This window comes from Linepithema humile, chromosome 8 (genome assembly GCF_040581485.1).
Source record: "Linepithema humile isolate Giens D197 chromosome 8, Lhum_UNIL_v1.0, whole genome shotgun sequence".
Classification (NCBI taxonomy): Eukaryota; Metazoa; Arthropoda; class Insecta; order Hymenoptera; family Formicidae; genus Linepithema; species Linepithema humile.
The window spans coordinates 9401861-9422195 of NC_090135.1; the positions used below are offsets into that span (position 1 = coordinate 9401861).

Consider the following 20335-nt stretch of genomic DNA (forward strand, 5'->3'; position numbering starts at 1 on the left):
CCCTAAAATGCGCCTTCTTCCATTGCGAAACTATACATTTCACTCTAGCAGAGTTCGACATAGCTGATAAAGATTTTCCGATGATGACACGCTTCTGAATCTATGCCATGATAATTCAAAGAAACAAATAATTACAAATATAATTGATGTTAAAAATAGAAAAATAATAATTATAAAAGTAGTGTATACATTTGAAGATAATTGATTAATTATCATATAAATATGTCGATAAAAATAATTTAGCTTTTAACGCTACGTTGAATAAAACTAGATATTTTCAAATGATTATTTGTCTCTCTGTTAGGACGCAATATTATACTTGAGATAAAATAATCATTTTATTGATTCAATCAGAGTAATAAAACGATTAAATGTAATACAGTTGCATCTTGTAGAGCGCAAATTTAATCAAGACAATTCCTGCGAATATCTTTTATCGCTGTTTATTCACGCAAATAGGCCAAACTCTGCACCGTCTAGCGTCGAATACGAGGATATTCATATTTAATCCACATTGATCCTAGCTCACGCGAGCAGCTTTCGCTTCGCACAGCAGACCGTATTGCAGCAATGTGTGCAATTTACGCGACATGTCGATATCATGTATGGGTTTGTATGTGTGCATGAGACCGAAGTCACAGCGACGTCGGGCGAAGTCGCACGCCGGTCGAGATGCACCGAGTTCACCTCGCGAAACGATCCACGCCGTTCATTGGTCGCCTCCCAGTGTGCGTTTTGCCATTTTACTCAAGTGCACCGCGTTATCGCAGCACTCCGATGTGAAGCCAGTAGTTCTCAAACGCCAACATATGTTTCTCTTATTTAGATATGTATATTATATGTATATTAATTATACTGTACTGAAATAAAAAGAAAACATCATTTACTTAGATTGTTTATATTATTATAATTATATATATGGTGTATTTTAATTGTGATTAATGTTAATACTAAAAATTTTGTTATGATGCTTTGTTATAATTACAGTAACATTACCTTGTAATTAATTTGTTCAAGATATCTAGACAAGGATCACATTATTTGCAAATCTCTCATTATTTCAATGCAAGCAAGTTTTACATACACGTATCAATTGTGATACATTTTCTGATTTGCATAGAATGTAAAATTTCTACGGAATTTTCTTTATGTACGACTTTGCATTTGACAGGAATAAATTTACAGCTCGATTAATCACAGATATCTCTTACACCAGGTAACTTTGTTGAACAGAAAATATATTGACAGATCAAATATTTATATCGTGTTCGAACCGCGACAGAATTAAAAATGTAAAGTCGTTAACAAGCAATATTAATACTTACCTTGATGTTTTTAAAAACTTGCTAAAATATTAGTAAAAAATAGCATAAATCTTTCATTTGTTGCTGCACGATATAAAATTATGATAAATCTCATTCCTTTGTTAACTCTTTCGTTCCTACTTCCGAAAAGAACCAATATATTCGTAAAATACGTAGCTACATAGCTATTATATGATATTAATATAACTTATTGTTAAATATCTGATTATTGAAACATTTATTGTACATCAAAGCAATCCACAGGTATCTGTCAAACTTTAATAACTCTAATGCAAAAGCGCCATCATTTCAATGGAGTTAAAAAATGTCGATATCGACGTTATCAACGGATCGGTTAGTTAAAAACCTACTTTATCAATAATTGGTAATAATGATCACTATTTTGTAGATCGTCGATTATGATGATGTTTACTTTGCTTACAATATAATTTTTTTTTGTAAAGCTGAACCAAACAAGAGTAGTGAGTATTGTAAAATACTATAAACTGCAAAAGATTTACAAATGTATGTACAAAAATGGTAAATCTAAAAAAGGTAGATAATCTTGATTCTGCTGCAGAAGTAATCTTGTTTATAGAATTTGCTATCTTGTTTAAAATTTGTAAATAATTGCTTAGAATGACTATAATATTTCTGCAACATAACCTAAAGTATATAGAGTAAAATAGAAGCCTCTATAAATTATATTCTTAAAACAAAAAAATATATGTGCGGAAAATTTAGAGGAATAATTGGGTTTTTCTGATCTGAAAGATGCATTATAAGAATGACTTCAATCATTATCAATCTTTTTGTATCAATAAATTTATACTCATTATGCCAAAGTTGTTGATTTCAAGTTTCTTTGCTTACAAGAAAATTTTTAATTACGGAAAAAGAATTATTACAAAGAATAATACAACAATAAAATAACGAACACACAGAAATATTTATGATAATAAACTCAATAAGAATAATCATAATACGTGTCTTATCGTTATGTAATTTTATCTTTTTAGTATTATTATCTTCTTTCATTGTCAGTTTATCATTATTATCAGGTTGATCATTATTAACAGATTTATCATTATTAACAAAGATGATATTTTCCTAGTTTTATTAGCCTTGAAAATAAAAATTTTATCTGATCTACGGAAGAAAAAGTAAACAAACTTTTAATTAATTAATCTAATAGACATCTGTTTTGACAGGTATGGCTGAGTACAAGCGCGGCGAGTGCACGCGTACTGAGCGCGCGGTGCCGTGCTCTCACTCCACAATCCACGTCGCGACGCGGAGCAATTCAGTCTCGCTCGCGCGTCCGACCGGGTCGGATTCAATGTTGTGTACATCAGCTGCATGTGATCGATAGCGAGGACTGACTTGCGTTACCACCTTCCTCGATTTCCGTGACGATTCATTTCGGCACCGCCGTCATCACCGTCGTCGTCGCGGTGCAGCAGATCGATCTCGGTCGTCGTCGCCGAGATGACGTCGTGTCATCGTCATCTCCACTGAACCATCATTCGGGAGTCGATGAAGCGACCTCGGCCTCAAGATGATGCAGGAGATTCCCGGTGCCCCTGCCGATGATCATCGCGCCTCCACCGCGGTGCTGCTCAACACCTTTGTCATAAAGAAGAAGCGGTGCCGCGTGTACTTCCATCGCGGCACACTCATCTGGGAGACTGAGCGACCGCCTTACAGTAAGGAGATATTACTATCATTATTGAACTGGGCAGAGAATGCTTGTGCAGCATGAGATTCGAGAAAGAGCTATTGTAGAAGTTTCAGCTTTGCGTGGGAATCGGTTCAAGGCATTTTAGATTGATCTCTAATTAATCTTCATTTTCGGTGATAAAAAATTAGACTTACGTAAGTTTTATTAAAGGAGAAATAAGCGTTAATTGGATTGTTTCATGGATAAAATATGGTTCATGCAAGAATATTGCATATATTGCATACTTCAGCAAATCAGTTTTAAAATATTTCTTCACCGATAAACATCGTGTGTTAATGTAAGTATTATTCAATGGAATATATTTTTCCTTAACTTTCCAGAATATTGAATATTTAATTTTGACATTAAATTATATAGAGCGATTGTTGATGACATTGAATTATTACTTCACCGATGACGTATATATTTCTTAATACAAATACTGACGTTCTTAAATTGCTAGTTTGCCTTGATTTTAGCATATTTTACTACTGGAATAAGTTCGATAGACGCTCGTAAAATTCGATAAAACTTATTCGTCGTAATGGATGTGGATAGAATGATAGAAAATGGATCGACTGTTTCTCGAATCAACAACAGCTACGCGCATTCGCCTTGCCAAACTCCCCTTAGAGTGAGTCTTCTTCCAAGACAAATAGGCGCCACGTTAATTAGATTGTTATTTCGTCAATGTAGTACAATTCTTTTCGGCGAAAACATCAAATAATCAGTTAACATCAAATTTACTAGTTCTTTTCGAAAATGGAAGCATGAATTTAACGAGCTCTATTAGATTATTATTGTACATTTATTGTTTTAGATGCAAAGACGTAGAATCTTGCAAATTTTAAACAAAGAACCTCTATTTGTTGAACACGCAATAGCGCAATTTTCCGAACAATTGTCTTTTTAGTTCTGCTTAGAAAGCAAAAAGCCAAGACGAATCTTGAATAATACGAGACAGATGTAGATAAAAAATATCGCAAATCTGATAAAATATATTTGTCAAAACTAGACGTATACGGACAAAAGGTAAATCAATGATTTTTCAGTACTGCGCGTGCTTGTTTGCCGCTTGTTCTGCCACGCTCCGTTTATTCTCGCTTTACTTCTGACAATTCTTCGACTTGCTACTCTGCCGCTTGATCCGGTTTCGCGTGTTTTTCGAATATGAAAGTAACAATCTAGTTTAGACGGCTTCTCGTTCGCTATTACTCGTCGTACTTGGCGAAAGGAAAATTTTTCAAGGATCATTGCGATATTTTAATAATTGGAAAAGAAAAACATTGCTTAAGACTTATCAGCGCGAATAATTTATTTAAATTTCAACGTAGGCTGAAAAATAAAATATTACGTAAAAATATGCTCGACGCTGCCTCATTTTCTGCATTCGCGGAGTTACATAATAATAATTGCTAAGCGCGAGTCATTAGTCCGTTTTTCTCTGTTCGTTCGATCGCTCTTATGAGGCCAATGAGCGCTTATTAATACAAGTCAAACAATTCTCGCAAGGTGGACCGGTGTGCGACGCGGTTTGAATGTGTGGTGCATGTTAAGAGCCTGTGCGTGCCAGGCCTTGACCTTCCGTCGATACATCTTACAGCAGCAGGCGCTGCGAGAGCATCTCCGATCATGTGACGGCATATTAAAAAAAATTGAGGATTGCGATCAACGGAATATATTATCCTCTTAACAAGAATAATGCTAAACAGCTGCGTGTTAAAAAGAGCGAGGTAAATTTTCATCAGATTTCTTTCGCGAATTAATTTGTAACGCGATAGCGAGGTTCGATCTTGCGATAAGCTGAGACGCTAATTATTTTAATTAATTTTCACACTTTGTGAAAGATAAATATGTAAAGTATAATTACTTGAAGCATGAAAAATTTAAATCAAATATTAAGTAATTAAATTAAACGGTCGATAGAGCTTAAAATGAAATTTAATTGCCGAAAGTTAATTGCCGAAAATATTTCGATTTAGTTATTCAAGAAATTATACCAAGCGACGATGTTGCAAAATTGAAAAATTCGAATCACTTCTTATCATTTTAAATATTGCTTAATAAAATTCAGTACTATCGGAGACAATAATAGTTTCATCCATTTTTCAAAAGCCTAATAAAATTTGCGAATAATTTATATAAATTTCAGGTTGATAAAAAAATTACTACGCAGAAATACGTGAAAAATAAAAAAATTAATCGGTGTCTTCACATGTCGAGGCTCTCGCATGTCGCTTATAAATTCATATTCTTACAACTCACTTGCTGCAAGGACAACGGGAACACTAATAATACTAATTTATGCCACTCTTAAAAACTTCACGGTATTTCTCTTTGCGTAATAGATAAAAAGATTCAATTTTTTTCAATTTATTTCAACTCTTAAAAAGTGCGTTAAGCTATACATTATTGTGATGCTTTTTGACGAGACAAATTTTAAGACGATAAGAAGGGATTAAAATTTGACAAGATTTAGGTTAGATTGTACTCTCTCAGTCCTTCAATTTTACACAAAGATACAATGAACTTCCTCGTGCCGCCTTCATGGCTTCTTATAGATTTAACACGCGAAGCAAGGATGGTGCAGGGAATATCAATATGTTTTCAGCGATCCGCTCACGCAAACGTGAACACATGTCGATATTCGCCTCGTCCTTGAACATGATTTGCATATTGTTCCATTTCCTTGTACAACCGCGTGCGCGCGGGATCGCGCTATGAATATTAAATAAGATAGTGATAATCTCTCCGCGCGTATCTTCACCACGTGTATTCTGACCTAACAATCAAGCCCTTGTAACCCACCTACCACTTGCATAGGTGATAAACTTGCCCACTGAATCCTACCTAATGCTTATATCTCGATTTGTGGAAAAAATGATGTTCATTTCAGCTAACAATATTCAGTCGAAAATATCAGACGAAGATTGTGAATATTTAATTACGAAGCTAATTTATGCATCATATTTTTATAATTGAACTTTTTGCGAGGTAGTTTAAATAATTAATGAAGAATATCACAGAATAAATTAAAATATAAATTATATTAAAATATAAATTATGATAAAACACACGCTGAAAAAAATCATTATTCGTTATCCGCGTTTTGCTCAATGCTGCTCTCCAAGCAGCTTAATTAACATTTCTTGAAGCCTCTGTTCCGATCGCAAAGGGGGTAATCTTTATGAAGCAATCTTTTATTTATTACAGACGCACTATTATGCGAGCCAAAACTATTCGCGGAGCTGTAACACCGGAAATAGTGCTGCTAATTTCGCGACGCGCGACTTGCCGTCGCTTTAATAGCCTTTCCAGTTTCGGAACGTCGTGCGTTGCTCACGGCAAGTGCATCGGCGCGAATGCAGTCTTTCACTTTTCATAGTTCAGCATACCGCCGGTATTTCTTGCGGCTTGTACGCTACTCCCGTTAGGAGAAACCTGTGTGCCAGCGCTAGAAAGCACCGCACCGTGTCGACAGAAGACCTACAATGCACAGGCAGTTTCCCTTGATTACCGTTATTCTGAATTATTTATGCTATACTGATTATTTGTGTACTATACTAATTATTTGTGTACAATATTCCGTAATATCATTTTTCAATTATATAAGCTATTTCGCAAAAGTATGATTCTTAGATCATTAAGTCCACTTTGCATAATTCCGAGTGAATCGCTGAGAATTAATATTATTTTAATCATTATTACAGCTCATTATATTTTCACTTATTATTGCGACAATATGTTTCAAGATAATGTTAATAATATACTGGCTGTATCAGCTGACGTGAACACAAGGTGTGTCACTCGTAATGCGGGGAGCTGTCTTATAATTATCAAAGACAATGTAGCCGAAGTCATGTAATTTGCGATTGTCGTTATGAAATTAGTGCATTTGTTTCCACGTACTTTATCTTTATCATCGACCTGCTTGCTCTCTCACGTCTTTTACATGACACGCGAAATGTCTCGATCGCGAGACATTTTGTTAAATGTACATGAGAATAGCGAGATGATTGGAAGCCTAGTCATGAAGTTTTCTTGTACATTCCACGCACGCAGAACGTGAAGATTCCCTGATTTCACGTTTGTTTTCCTTTGCTTGTCTCGTCAGCTCGTGGCTTGTTTGCTCTCAGACTTCTTATCCCCCATAGGCTGAGCACATATTGCTGCAGACGATTGATTACCCTTTAAAATAGTTCATGGCTGCATGTAAATGATAGTTTGTATCGTGCATTGACTCAATTTGCAACAATCAACTCGTTCTCAAGCCGCTTTCGAATCTGAATCTATCTAATTAGACAGCTGAGTTTAATTTTCTACAGCAGTTTTATGCTTTCCAATATTCTTCACAGCGTGATCGAAATAATTCAATGATGATGTTGATGTCGAAAATAATTTAAAAATTACTGTTAAAGCCTCAGTTTATTATGTATAATCAGCAAAACAGTTGATTAAGCTCAATAAAAAATCGCTCCGCGTCTCGATGTACAAGGAAGTGCGGGATGATAATTGTCCGTATCGCATCGTCTTAAGGTCGATCGCGACGCGCGATGCATCGCCAACGAATCGTGCCTCGATAACAACCGCTCAGCATAGTAATTGTGGTCGCATAACGCCGCAAATTGTGCTCCGCAAACGCGAGAAATCAAATCGCCCGGCTAAAAATACATTTCGCACGTGCACCGCGGTGCCTGGTGCACATCTCCCTTTGAGCGCATCGCGCGATGCATATCCTCGCGCTCACATCGATTGAGTGCTTCCTGAATTAAAAAAAAAATACTCGTTGCATTTTACTAGATTTAATAAATTTACCGATTTTTGTTAAGCGGACACAGAAAAGTTTTAAACAGATATTTCAAAACAATCGAGCAACTTCGCGAGTAATTGCACTCGTACGTAAATACGTGTGCAGCGGCTTGTGAAGACCACGATAAAGAAGCAATTCCCAATAATTTCGAGCTAAAATACATGGTAATGCGGTTGACGCAACACTATCTATTAGTCCGTTTCTCCGTCCGCGCGGAGGAAAATTGTCCTACAATTGCGATTAATGGCTAATCATTAGACGTAACAACGTCGTCACTTGCCGAAGTAAACGTTGCCTTAACATTTATTGTGAAACATCCGAAGATAACTCACCAGTGCTACCTTTGCCGTGGACGCAACGTCCACAACAACCTGGATTATCACCTGACGAAATCCCGACAAGCCAGACGATGGAAAAATCCTACAGCGAAGCTTTGAAGCTCGACAAGAAGAGTGCCACTTTCGATCATTTTCAATTGTCAATTGCCCTGACAGACGACAAGTGTGCGAGATGATAGGCGATATTCTAACAATTTATCAACAAGAGAAGAAGATAAGAATGCGTATCGCAGAATATCCTCGCAATTTGAAAGAAGTCTTGCGAGAGAAATGTGTCAAGTGGAAAAGTCGAGGAATCTTGCCACTTTCTTCGATAAACTAACGATAACATCCGCGTTTGCATTGAATTCAGTGAAACGTATTCGCATCGAAATCTACGCAAAAAAAATATATCACGCGTAAAATGTAATATAGAGTTTGATAAAGTCATCGATGTGAAAATAACCGAAGTTATATAATGTTGATAAACACGGCGAATCAAGTATTCACCTTACCGAAAATATGAAGTGTTTCCTTAGAAAGCTATCGGACACCGTCTTATCTGAATGATTGTTATCTGAGAATTGATTGTGCTGTTGCGTACGTGTCTTCGTGCGCCTGGGCCACAAACATTCGCCAAAAGCAACGTGCGCTGATTTTTGTTGCACCGCAAGCGATGTCTCTCTCTCTCTCTTTTTTTTTTTTTTTTTTTTTTTTAAATACAATGTCATTCGTCTATTGAATCTAAAAGTCAATTATCCGTTCAATATTCAAATAGAACATTTTGTTTTGCATTTGAAATGCCAGCAGACATTCGTAAACAGCTTTGATATCAGTCTTTCTCATTTTTTTTCAGCCAGATGGACGCTACCTATGACGGACGTTTTGGCCGTGCGCTACGGCGACGACTGGATACCGAGTGCGAGCGTGCAGGAGAAGCAACCGACGCAGCCAACCTCGCCCACCACAGTGTGCCCGACGAATTTCATCCTACATTACGCCGTGCGCGGACCCAAGAACAAATGGAGGCATCACAGTGTGACCATGAGTCACACGGACCCCAGGCAGGTCGCCTCGTGGGTGAAGACCATCCGAAATTATCTTCTAGGTGTGTGTTACACTATGCGCGGTGATCCTTGAAGTTTTATATTCATTGGAAACTTGGCGAAGCGTGATAGCTCGCGATTAAACGAGAATTAGCCTGGCAATTTTAGAATTACAACATATACATAGAAGAAGTCTATAAAGGAGAATTTATATCGCACAAATGCGAAGGAGACAAAATTATGAGATTGTTAATTCGAAAATTAATAAAATTAAATTATATTTGACTTAAATGAAATCGCAAAATCAAAAGTGCGCCGGTAATTTTCGCGACGGTCTCGAGAAATGCGTTGTATGCAGCGGTTAAAAAAAGCATACGAAAGCGTAACTTGTTACTTGAATGATAAGCCAATGTTAAGTCAGCGAAAACTCGTTTCTAGTAGTGTTCAAAACGATAAAAACTTTGTTACACGGCTGTAAAAATGACGTAAACCTTCTCATTGATTCACTTACATGACAGTCATGCAAAAAAGACACAACTGCATGTGGAAAACAAATAGCCGGAGGAATCGACGTGACGCATAAATTAGTAGGAAGTCGCTGGTTCTTATTTCATCGCTGATATCACAGCGGCGCTGTGCGGATGCGATATTGTTTCACAAAATAATTAATGATAAGTTCTAAAACAATTCCAGTTAAAGAAGTGAAAGAATAAAATCAATCTTAAAGAAATATAAAGAAAAGCTTGAAAATCAAGAACAAAATATCGAGGCAAGTCAAACGTATAATTACGTTGGAGATTATTTCTAAATTCTTTAATTTATAAGAAATAAAAATTATATGTTATAAAATTAAAAGGCTTAACGGGTTAAAACTAAGATTAAAATACCATTCTTGCGTGAAATAACTGTCTCATCATAGTTTTATCTTTTCATCACAATTGTACTTGAAGTAAAAAAATGTAATATATCCAACTAGCCTTAATCAGGTTGGAGGTCGACATAAATCGCGACGGTTAGTACTAGAAGAATGTATGCGATGATCCCGGAACTTTGATAATGCAGTATAGCTCGAAGTTTGCGCGAAACTTTTAATTCGTTTCATTCCGCGGATTCTAGTAGTCGTCGAATTAAATTGCCGCGCTGGTTTTGTTATATATAGATTTCAACAATTTCTAAATTAAATCGCCGTTCTATTCTATTCTATTCTATTCTACAATTTCTCAATTTACAGATTCTGATAGTTCTTAAATCAAGTCACCGTTTCGTTTCTTCAATTTTGCTATTTCCGATAGCTTTCAAATTAAATTGTCGTTCCGTTCTTTTAATTTCATCGTTTATCAAGATTATTGCAAAAGTTTTTCGGTCAATTTTATTTAGATATTATCTCAGAAACGATACAATAATTCTAGTAAAAATACTGTCATTATGTACTATCTTTTGTCATCTTTTTTACTCATTGTCAGTATTTTTAAAACATTTAAACATGAGCGACGGAAACTTTTGCGTAATCTTAATAGATTTTGGTAGTTTCAAGATTGAATTGTTGCTATATTTCTAATTATATTGTATTTCTAATTATATTGTGTATCTTTAATTCTATTGTTTATGCGTTGATGGTTTTCAGATTAAATTAAATTGCTATTTCGCTTAAGAGCGTGGCGAAATGAATTAAGCGAGATGCGATCTCCCGTCTCGCTCGGCACGCAGCGATACTGCGCGTTATTCGGTCCCTGAGGGAGAGAGGGAGGGAGAGGGCAAATTTTAATGAATGTCGAGAAAATAGGGTGAACGTAAACTACCCTTGTCGACGCAAGCCACCAGCTTTGGTATTGATCTACGAGTTTGCCGTGTCTCGTATAACCACTTTCATGAAAAACCCGTTCGATTATCGACGTTACATCGCATGCGACAGACAAGATCGATCGCAATGCTAGACACGATAAAGACCCCGCTTTTCTCCTTCGAGTCTATTCGACCTATTTCCATTTTTAAAGAGCTGAAGCTCATCAAAACTAGATCGAGGAAAGAGACAAAGTGAATTTAACAAGACTCGTTCTTGTTTTCTTTGCTTCATTAATTTAAAAGTCGTGTAGGAAAAAAAAAAAACGAATAAATTTTTTAATGCAGTAAAGCGGTAAATATTGCATCTAGCGTTTTTAAATTTCATAACTTGTCAGTACTTGTTTTCACGATGCAAAAATGTTTTAGAATCGTTTACAAATATTCCTGCAATTTCAGGAGAATAAAAAATTGTAATTGACTTACGTATGTTATAAATTCCGATGGGTCGTACATCCGAGGAAATTTCCAGAGATCGAAGGGATTAAAGATGGAATTTAAATTGTGATCCATCGTTTCAGGCTTGACACATCGGCCGCGCAAGGTGATGCTGTTCATCAATCCCATAGGCGGTAAGAAGCAAGGCGTAAAAATCTGGGAGAAGGACGTGCAACCGCTTATGACTATCGCTGGTATCGAGACGAAGATGATGGTTACCGAGAGGGCCGGCCACATTCGCGATACTCTGCTCACGGCCGACTTGAGTGACCTACATGTGAGTCCTGCGCTCTTGCGAAACTAGTCGTTCTGCTCTCCGTCGCGCTTGTGAACTCCGAGTCTGAAACGAAACCAAACGTGTTAATTCTAGAAAATAAATCGATTTGCACTTGTCATTCGATTAAACCGACCAGTTTAGACTTCCGGATTTACATTTGCATAGTAAGTTAGTTTAGATTAACAGTCAAAAAGTCTGGGGAAAGTCTAAATTTTATCAAATTATACACTGAATACAAAATAATGTGTATGAAGTTGTAGCCCCACACTTTAATAAAATTAAAATAATCGAAATTGTACTGCATTGTACTAGTTTTGTACCAAATTGTACCGTAGTTAATTTTTTGAAATCACGCGCGGATTTCCAAAAAATCGAAATTTTTGAATTTTTTGAGTAGCCCCACACTTTTCGAAAAATGATTTTTTCTCGACTGTACTACATTGTACTAGTTGTACCGAACATTGTACCGTTTGAAAAAAATTCCTAACAAATTTGGATTTTGAGAAAAACAAAAAAATCGAAACATTTTGGACATTGCGTAATTACGGCAAATCGGCTATTTTTTAAGATATCGAAACGCGGCCAACGGGGTTCGAAAGAGAATCGTTTGTACCGGTTTGTACCGCTTTGAATTTCGTTTGCACCTCAACCGGACCGGAAGTACCGAATTTTGCAATTTTTAACAATACGTAAATACGATAACTCGGCTATTTTTTAAGATATCGAAACGCGGCCAACGGGGTTCGAAAGAGAATCGTTTGTACCGGTTTGTACCGCTTTGAATTTCGTTTGCACCTCAACCGGACCGGAAGTACCGAATTTTGCAATTTTTAACAATACGTAAATACGGTAACTCGGCTATTTTTTAAGATATCGAAACGCGGCCAACGGGGTTCGAAAGAGAATCGTTTGTACCGGTTTGTACCGCTTTGAATTTCGTTTGCACCTCAACCGGACCGGAAGTACCGAATTTTGCAATTTTTAACAATACGTAAATACGGTAACTCGGCTATTTTTTAAGATATCGAAACGCGGCCAACGGGGTTCGAAAGAGAATCGTTTGTACCGGTTTGTACCGCTTTGAATTTCGTTTGCACCTCAACCGGACCGAAAGTACCGAATTTTGCAATTTTTAACAATACGTAAATACGTTAACTCGAAATTCAAAGCGGTACAAACCGGTACAAACGATTCTCTTTCGAACCCCGTTGGCCGCGTTTCGATATCTTAAAAAATAGCCGAGTTACCGTATTTACGTATTGTTAAAAATTGCAAAATTCGGTACTTCCGGTCCGGTTGAGGTGCAAACGAAATTCAAAGCGGTACAAACCGGTACAAACGATTCTCTTTCGAACCCCGTTGGCCGCGTTTCGATATCTTAAAAAATAGCCGATTTGCCATAATTACGTAATGTCCAAAATTTTTCGATTTTCTTGTTTTTCTCAAAATCCAAATTTGTTAGGAATTTTTTTCCAACGGTACAATGTTCGGTACAACAAGTACAATGTAGTACAGTCGAAAAAAAATCATTTTTCGAAAAGTGTGGGGCTACTCAAAAAATTCAAAAATTTCGATTTTTTGGAAATCCGCGCGTGATTTCAAAAAATTAACTACGGTACAATTTGGTACAAAACTAGTACAATGCAGTACAATTTCGATTATTTTAATTTTATTAAAGTGTGGGGCTAACTTCATACACATTACAAAATATCATTTGATATTAATCCCGGAAAATCGATTGATTTATAAATTTCTGTATCCATCTATGTATTATATTTAGAAAATATTGAAAAATATAGATTTGTCGATTTTCTAGATCTCTATATAGTAAATATAAACCATCATTAATGATTTCTCAAGCTGCAAAGGCTTTGCATTGAAACAAATCGGGTCATCCTCGAACACAAATTCAACTTATACGGCGCATTCCAGGCGGTGCTGTGCATCGGCGGCGACGGTACTTTCGCCGAGGTGTTCAACGGCCTAGTTCTGCGAGCTGCAAAGGATCAGCAGATCGATCCCAATGACCCGGACGCCCGGCTACCCAACCCCGCCCTACCTGTTGGCGTTATACCCAGCGGTAGCACCGACACGGTGGCCTACAGCCTGCACGGCACCACGGACGTGCAAACCGCCGCCATACACATCATCTTCGGCGACTCAATCGGCCTCGACATCTCATCTGTTCACAATAACCGCAACCTACTCAGGCTGTACGCCAGCGTGCTCAGTTACGGCTATCTGGGTGACGTAATCCGCGATAGTGAAAAATTCCGCTGGATGGGACCCCATAGATACGATTGGTCCGGTAAGCCGTTTAATTTAAAGCGAACAATTTTTATTGCACAAGTCTCGCTAATGAAATTTAATTATTCGACTTGAATTACAGAATGTAATGCGAAATAATTTTTTATATGATAAATATGATCAATATTCATGGAATTAATATAATTAATATCAACCTTTTGTAAGAAATGAGATTTTGTAAATGTCGAATTAATTAAATCTTTGTGACTTCAGGATTTAAAAAAATAATTGCAAACAAAGGCTACGAGGGTGAGATTGAGTTGCTATCAGACCCGTGTCATCCAGCAGATAGCACTAGATGCCTGAAGAACTGCTCGCGATGTCTACAGCATATGCACAACAGCGTTCCCGACGAGGAAATTGCCAGTATGTATATATTAAACAAAAAAAAAATAAGAAAATAAAAATTGCAATGATATAAAATCGAATAAAACTATGTGAATAACATTTTTACCTTTCGTTCGCGCAGGGTGGAAGACAGTCAGAGGAAAGTTCTTCATGGTGAATGGCGCCAACGTATCGTGTGCGTGCTCCAGAAGTCCCATGGGTTTCAGCCCTCACTGTCACATAGGCGACGGTTGCGTGGACGTGATTCTAATTCGACACACGTCCCTTATAAATAACGTCAGATTGCTGCTCAGGTTGTCCAGCAAAAATAAGACTCTGGTGTGCTAATCAATTATTTATTCGATGAATTATCGATTCCTTTTAACGGGCTACGATTGCCAAATCGCTCATACGTATAGGAAACCTAAAAATAAACGCTCAAATTAGAGTCGTATAATTTTGAAACGTATAACTTTAAAATTAGGATTGCGCTATAAAATTTCAGAGCGTTTAAAAAAATCAGGATTGTATCTTAAAACATTCTAAATTCGAGATTGAAAAATTCTAAAGGATTTTTTCCGTGTTGCAGTACGATTTACCGTTTGTCGAGGTTTATCGAGCGAGAGAATTCACATTCCGCGCCCTGCCGACGCTGCACGAGAGCGAGCTTACTAATGTGGTCCGGTCAGGTTCCCAGCTCAGTGTGTGGAACTGTGACGGCGAGGTGATCGAAAATACCAACGTGAAAATCAGGCGAGTAAACAATATGTCTTGGTAATCGTATTGTCAATATAAATATTTCGTATTGTGCTAAATGATATATTAATCCTCCAATATGTACAATCAAATATTTACTAATTAAATTAAAAATTTCTGTATATAGTTAAAGTATAATATAATATCTTTAAAATTATATGCGATAAGAAAATTATAGAATTATTTTAACTCCCAAAGTACATTGGAGGATTAAACTACAAAGAAATATAATTATTTAATTTAAAAAAATTATAATTATAAGAAATAAATATAATAAATAGGATGCACAACACAAAACTAATAATTTAAAAGTACTTTGATTCTTTGAAGTTCTGTAAATTGTTATAAAATATAGAATCTATGGGATAGCCTCGCATGGAAATTTGTTTGTTTTAAAATGTTTGTTTTAAGTGCTTACATATCTCTTAAAGGTATCTCACTAAATGTTTGTACTACGTACAGGGTACACTGCCAACTATTGAAGGTCTACACGAGACGAGCTCAGGAACCAGTTCGCGAACGGACCTGCTTGAGTTACTCCGCGTGAACGAACCAAACGAGGTCGTCAAACGGTCTTCAGCCTCAAGGTCGCGGTTCCTTCCCCCGCGACACTCTCGAAGACGTAAAGTTCCTTTGTCTTGCCCTACTATTCATCTTCGCGATATTCTACGGCATAATATATCACGTTGCTCTGAAAATTTGTCCGTTTCTTTTCTGCATTAATGGAAAAGCGGACAAACTTTTCGATCAATATGATATTTTATTCAACGCGGAAAAAACAATTTTAGTGCGCTTCAGTTGAAAAGCAACACGCGAGCCTACGTCACGTCGGTTTACGCTGCCGCACAATTTTGTGTATGCAGGAATTATTTATAGTAGTTTTATTGTTCCATTCGATACGACTGTTCAGCGATTTCTCACGTACTTTCCGAGAACACTGAACATTCCACCTGCCAGCGCGGCGTGAACCGCGGTGACGCGCGAATCCAATTTTATATATATATGTGGCGGAGAAATCGAAGACGCTTCCTAATGCAAAACATCGCGCGACACACCTGCTTGATCTTAAAAGGATGTGAATATCTTTCTCCGATTTTGACGGACTTGGAATATGTCGTAAAATAGCTAGAAATAAGAGAGATGTATTTTTTTCATATGTGTACTTTTAGCTACTATACAAATATTCAAAACCGATCAAAATCAGATAAGAACACGTGCGACCTTGCCTTTGTTAATTGCGCCTGAGCTCAAGCAGATTTCAGTTGAGATTACCGTCCCTCGCGCTTTTCGATTTCGCGCTAATCGCGTGTATGATATTTTATATTTATTTAAAAGATAGAGATCGACGGCACCGATGATAATTATTGTGATCGCATTATTAAGCGTTTTCAATCAACGATCTTTTTTCGGTGCTATTTTATTGATAATGTGCCTCGATAAAAATCACGTGATTCATTTGGTATTTTCAATTTTTTGTTTGATACTTCGCTTTTCTATCGTAAATGAATTAAAAGATAAATCATTGAATAATTAAATAAATGAAACCTTTTTGTAAAGTTAGTTTTGCAGTGGAACGATATTTTTTATATGCAGTGCTTGCTTGTTTAATATCGATCCAGAGACTGCATTTATTATGGTCTCGCGATGTAAAGAAATGGCAATTGTACTTTTGCATTTTGTACTTAAAACGTTTTTATTAACGATGCCTACACAGCAAACTTAAAAAGTGATAAGTGTGATAACTATTGTTACTTAAATTCATTGTATTCGTTATTGATTGCAAATCCATTCCCTAACAATAAATTCGCAATCAACAGCGAACGTAAGTTTGCTGTAATAAATTTAAGTAACAATTAACGTTATATCGTGATGAAATTTAAATATGGCTCATAAAATCGCTTGATACTTTAAATTGTAAGCTTTTTTACACTTCTGGCACAACTATTTTCGTGTAAAGACAATCAGGGTGCAAGGATGGTGTTTGAATCAAATTTTGAAATTTAGAGTCTTAAGTTAAGTCGACGCGTTATCAGTGATTAGCTTTTTCCTAGCAGTATTCGTCTTCATTCGTGAAAGCATTTAAATAAAGTATTTGTATATTAATTGTAGTAATTGTAATGGTGGCGTAAAATGCAATTATTTATGAATAGGCCACGGACGTTTATACAAATAAGATATATTTCGATAGAAAACAAATTGAAAAGTGGACATAAAATAAGAATAAACGTAAAATGTAATTTTAATAATGATAAAAATATAATTTTTTATTTATGATAAAACATATTTTCAATTCCACTGTTCTGTTTGCTTCCTATCGAAACATATATGTTTGCACAAATATCCACGACGCATTTGGGACGTTTTAATTCCCGATAAATCCTCTCGATCGTCGCGTAGCGAAATAGATGTTCGCGGTTGAGCGCAATTCATATAGCGTGTCTATTTTTAGCGTGTTTTAAGCGAATGCTATTTTGCATCGCGAAAAATTACAAACATAGGTGGCTTTTAACGATCGCAACATTAATCAAAGTGTAAACGAGTTAAGTGTAAACGTAGTAAACGACGCAATTATGTGCTACCTGATGGCACAGCCATCAAAAATTCATCGGGGCTATAACACTCGCGTTCGCTCCTCGTAGAAAATTCATCATCGCACAAAGGAACGATGCAATACATGGTCTATTTTAAGAAGGTACCTTAAGGTGAATTTTCTCTTTTTTTTTTTTAAAGAAAACTAGATTTCTTAATGTGAAACTTACGCGGGTCGTATGCGGATTTGATTTAAATAACGACATATCATAGATTTATATAGATGTGCGCGGAAGAACTACTATTTTGTGTATTTTAATTTACGCTCGCGCGATTAAAATAAATATATTCTTAAAGAGCGGTTTAGACTTAACGCATTAATATCGTTGGAGCAGCACGCGGTGTATATCGCGCCGGAAATTGTACAGATATACGTATATACATAAATCTATATTTTTTTTTAATCACAATGTATTTATAGTAAATGAACAAGAGAGTACAGCGAATCAATGTGATCTATTGACCGCCAGTTACGTGTATTATTTTAATTCCTATCACTGGAAAGGCGCACCAAGAGCAACACGTGGTTGCACAGAGAGAAAATATATTAACTTTCTATGTACTATGTGTCTCTCATTTTTATCCCGCGCGCGTCCTAGTTCTCTTGATATACAGACGTAATAATTTAATTTTTACCATCAGTGAGATAAAAATGATTTCTGATCATAAAAATATTAAGATTTAAATTTTTAAGCAACTTTTATAAATTTGTTTTATTAGATTTCAGCAATGAAAATAATACTAATTATGTAGAATACTATATTTCTGCATATACGGGATAGAAAATTATTAATAAATAATTTCAGTGAAAAATATTGTCAATCATAAAAATATGTATATTTTTATATACAAGCGAGATCTATCTACATTGCGCGTTCGTTCGTCACATCACTATTCAGTTTTTAATAAATTTAAATTTGTACCTTGTATTAATCCTTAAGTCTGCACAATTTTGTTTTCACTTTCACTATTGCTGAGGAACAGCTGTTCTTTCGTAGACGACGCCACTTTGAATACTACCGGAATCATATTTAATACAGGATTTCGCTTTTGTAAGCATCGTATCCAAGATAATAAGGAATCTTTCGTGGATGTGCCAGTGGCGCATATTGCAAAATATGTGCCGTCGTTTTGCTCGTGAACAGAAGGAACAACAATTACCTCTTTCTTATCCCAGAAAGGTATTCTGATATTCGATACATCTGCAAAGAAATTAATACTTTCTTATTGAAGTGTCATACTTGGATAGAAATATATTTGGATGATTAGCATAATATAGTATAGAATCAATATAGACATATTAATATAACTATGAAAAGGAAGCTGAAAGTAAAGATATTTTTAATTTATTTTTACTTTTGAATTTTACAAAAAATTTACTTTTTCATTCTTCTTTATAATTACCAGCTTAATTAGTAATAGATTATTTAACTTTTCTAAAAGCTAATTACCATCAGTATCTTCGTAAAAATTGTTCACCCTGACCTCTCCTCTTAACACAAAGTAATCTATACACTGGTCTGCGACCCAAACTGTGTATGGTCCTTCGACAAAAATTGGATTGTTAGGTGATTGTGTCCGCAGCAGCTCCTCCTGCATGTTACTCATGCCAGATATAATCCACGTATCCTCAAGAGCATCTTCCACATCCTTAGTTTCAAATTCTGTAATTATGGTCTGCACATCTATACTAGACATCTTTTCTATCGCCAGTCTGGCGAGCTCCCGTGGATCTTTGGGCGCCGGTCTGGGGCATGGCCAGGGATTGAGATTTGCAAACTTGGGCATCCAATACATCATCCGCCAGAACTTCTTCAATGGTCCACCATGCTGGCCAAAAGTGTTTAGCAGCATCTCCTGCATCTCGATATCTGGGATCACACAGTTTTGTTCCATTTTACACAGTAGCTCAATGGCGACTTGCTGCTGTTTAGGATAGTGTGGAAACATTGTCTGAAACCAATTGTATGGGATAAATTTGCCCTTGGGCAGCACATCCAACACGTCTTTGTATACTGCCAGATCACGATTCACGCCGAAGTCGTCCATATACTTGAGGGCGACTTTTATGAACTCCACATGACCGCGTCGCAGATCATTGTTACGTTTATATTCTCGTAGGATGTCCAGATAGGTCTCCTTCTTTCTCTCGGCGTTTTCGAAGGAGTGGAGCACGATAGCCGACGCCTTGTCTTCTTTCTTGTCATTCTTTTGCCGATATTCACTAGTGTGAATAGCATTGACAACTGGACTTACGTGAGTTAATGAGGGTCTTTCGATCTTGATCGCTGCCTGCTTTAATAACGCAGAGACATTCGATGCAAGGACGCTTCTCGTGACCCGCGAGAGCATGTTGATCGATGTACGCCTACAAAACTGTTTAACATATCATTCTTCAATAATTAATTCTAGTTTAACACGTGAAAACTTTGTGTCGGCGAGGTTATAGACCACATAGTCGGCAATCTAACCTCTCTTAATCTCTTCTTCATATTACGCGCCATTTTAGATGGATATAAATTTTTAAGTTTGTTCTAAAATTTAGCGCAATTTAATTTGAAATAAGATATATAAAAATGGCGTAGCCAATCAGATTTGTTGTTTC

At 36.4% G+C, this 20335-nt stretch overlaps 2 protein-coding genes across 5 annotated transcripts; one reads left to right on the forward strand and one right to left on the reverse strand.

Annotated features, from left to right (window-relative positions):
- Window positions 1-319: 319 nt before the first annotated feature.
- On the reverse strand, window positions 320-20262 carry ECSIT (evolutionarily conserved signaling intermediate in Toll pathway, mitochondrial). 2 transcript variants are annotated; one of them, XR_010891422.1, is made up of 7 exons: window positions 19182-20262; window positions 18654-18932; window positions 14513-14809; window positions 11463-11814; window positions 1326-7787; window positions 997-1220; window positions 320-860 (listed from the first exon to the last, which is right to left on the reverse strand). XR_010891422.1 is itself a non-coding variant. In XM_012375000.2 (2 exons), the coding sequence occupies exons 1-2, from the start codon at window positions 20080-20082 to the stop codon at window positions 18667-18669; spliced, it is 1167 nt and encodes a 388-aa protein (XP_012230423.1). In that variant the 5' UTR covers window positions 20083-20262; the 3' UTR covers window positions 18544-18666. The 2 variants fall into 2 exon arrangements, 1 of the variants encoding a protein (XP_012230423.1); XM_012375000.2 differs by lacking the exons at window positions 320-860; window positions 997-1220; window positions 1326-7787; window positions 11463-11814; window positions 14513-14809 and having other exon boundaries at window positions 18544-18932.
- Window positions 2863-18292, forward strand: Cerk (Ceramide kinase). 3 transcript variants are annotated; one of them, XM_012374998.2, is made up of 8 exons: window positions 2863-3010; window positions 9008-9259; window positions 11558-11751; window positions 13684-14059; window positions 14272-14424; window positions 14519-14724; window positions 14975-15138; window positions 15604-18292. In XM_012374998.2, exons 1-8 carry the CDS (start codon window positions 2863-2865, stop codon window positions 15686-15688), a joined length of 1578 nt encoding a protein of 525 aa, XP_012230421.1. In that variant the 3' UTR covers window positions 15689-18292. The 3 variants fall into 3 exon arrangements, with proteins under 3 accessions (XP_012230421.1, XP_012230422.1, XP_067216268.1); XM_012374999.2 differs by having other exon boundaries at window positions 14528-14724; XM_067360167.1 differs by lacking the exon at window positions 2863-3010 and adding an exon at window positions 8090-8798.
- Window positions 20263-20335: the final 73 nt, after the last annotated feature.

Excerpts from the sequence above, each read along its gene's own strand:
- Cerk (XM_012374998.2), top strand. The coding sequence starts at position 2,863 with ATGATGCAGGAGATTCCCGGTGCCCCTGCCGATGATCATCGCGCCTCC. Across the intron at positions 11,752-13,683 it reads CCGACTTGAGTGACCTACAT|GCGGTGCTGTGCATCGGCGG; the intron begins GTGAGTCCTGCG and ends GGCGCATTCCAG. Across the intron at positions 15,139-15,603 it reads AATACCAACGTGAAAATCAG|GGTACACTGCCAACTATTGA; the intron begins GCGAGTAAACAA and ends TACTACGTACAG.
- ECSIT (XM_012375000.2), bottom strand. The coding sequence starts at position 20,082 with ATGCTCTCGCGGGTCACGAGAAGCGTCCTTGCATCGAATGTCTCTGCG. Across the intron at positions 18,933-19,181 it reads TTTTTACGAAGATACTGATG|ATGTATCGAATATCAGAATA; the intron begins GTAATTAGCTTT and ends ATTTCTTTGCAG.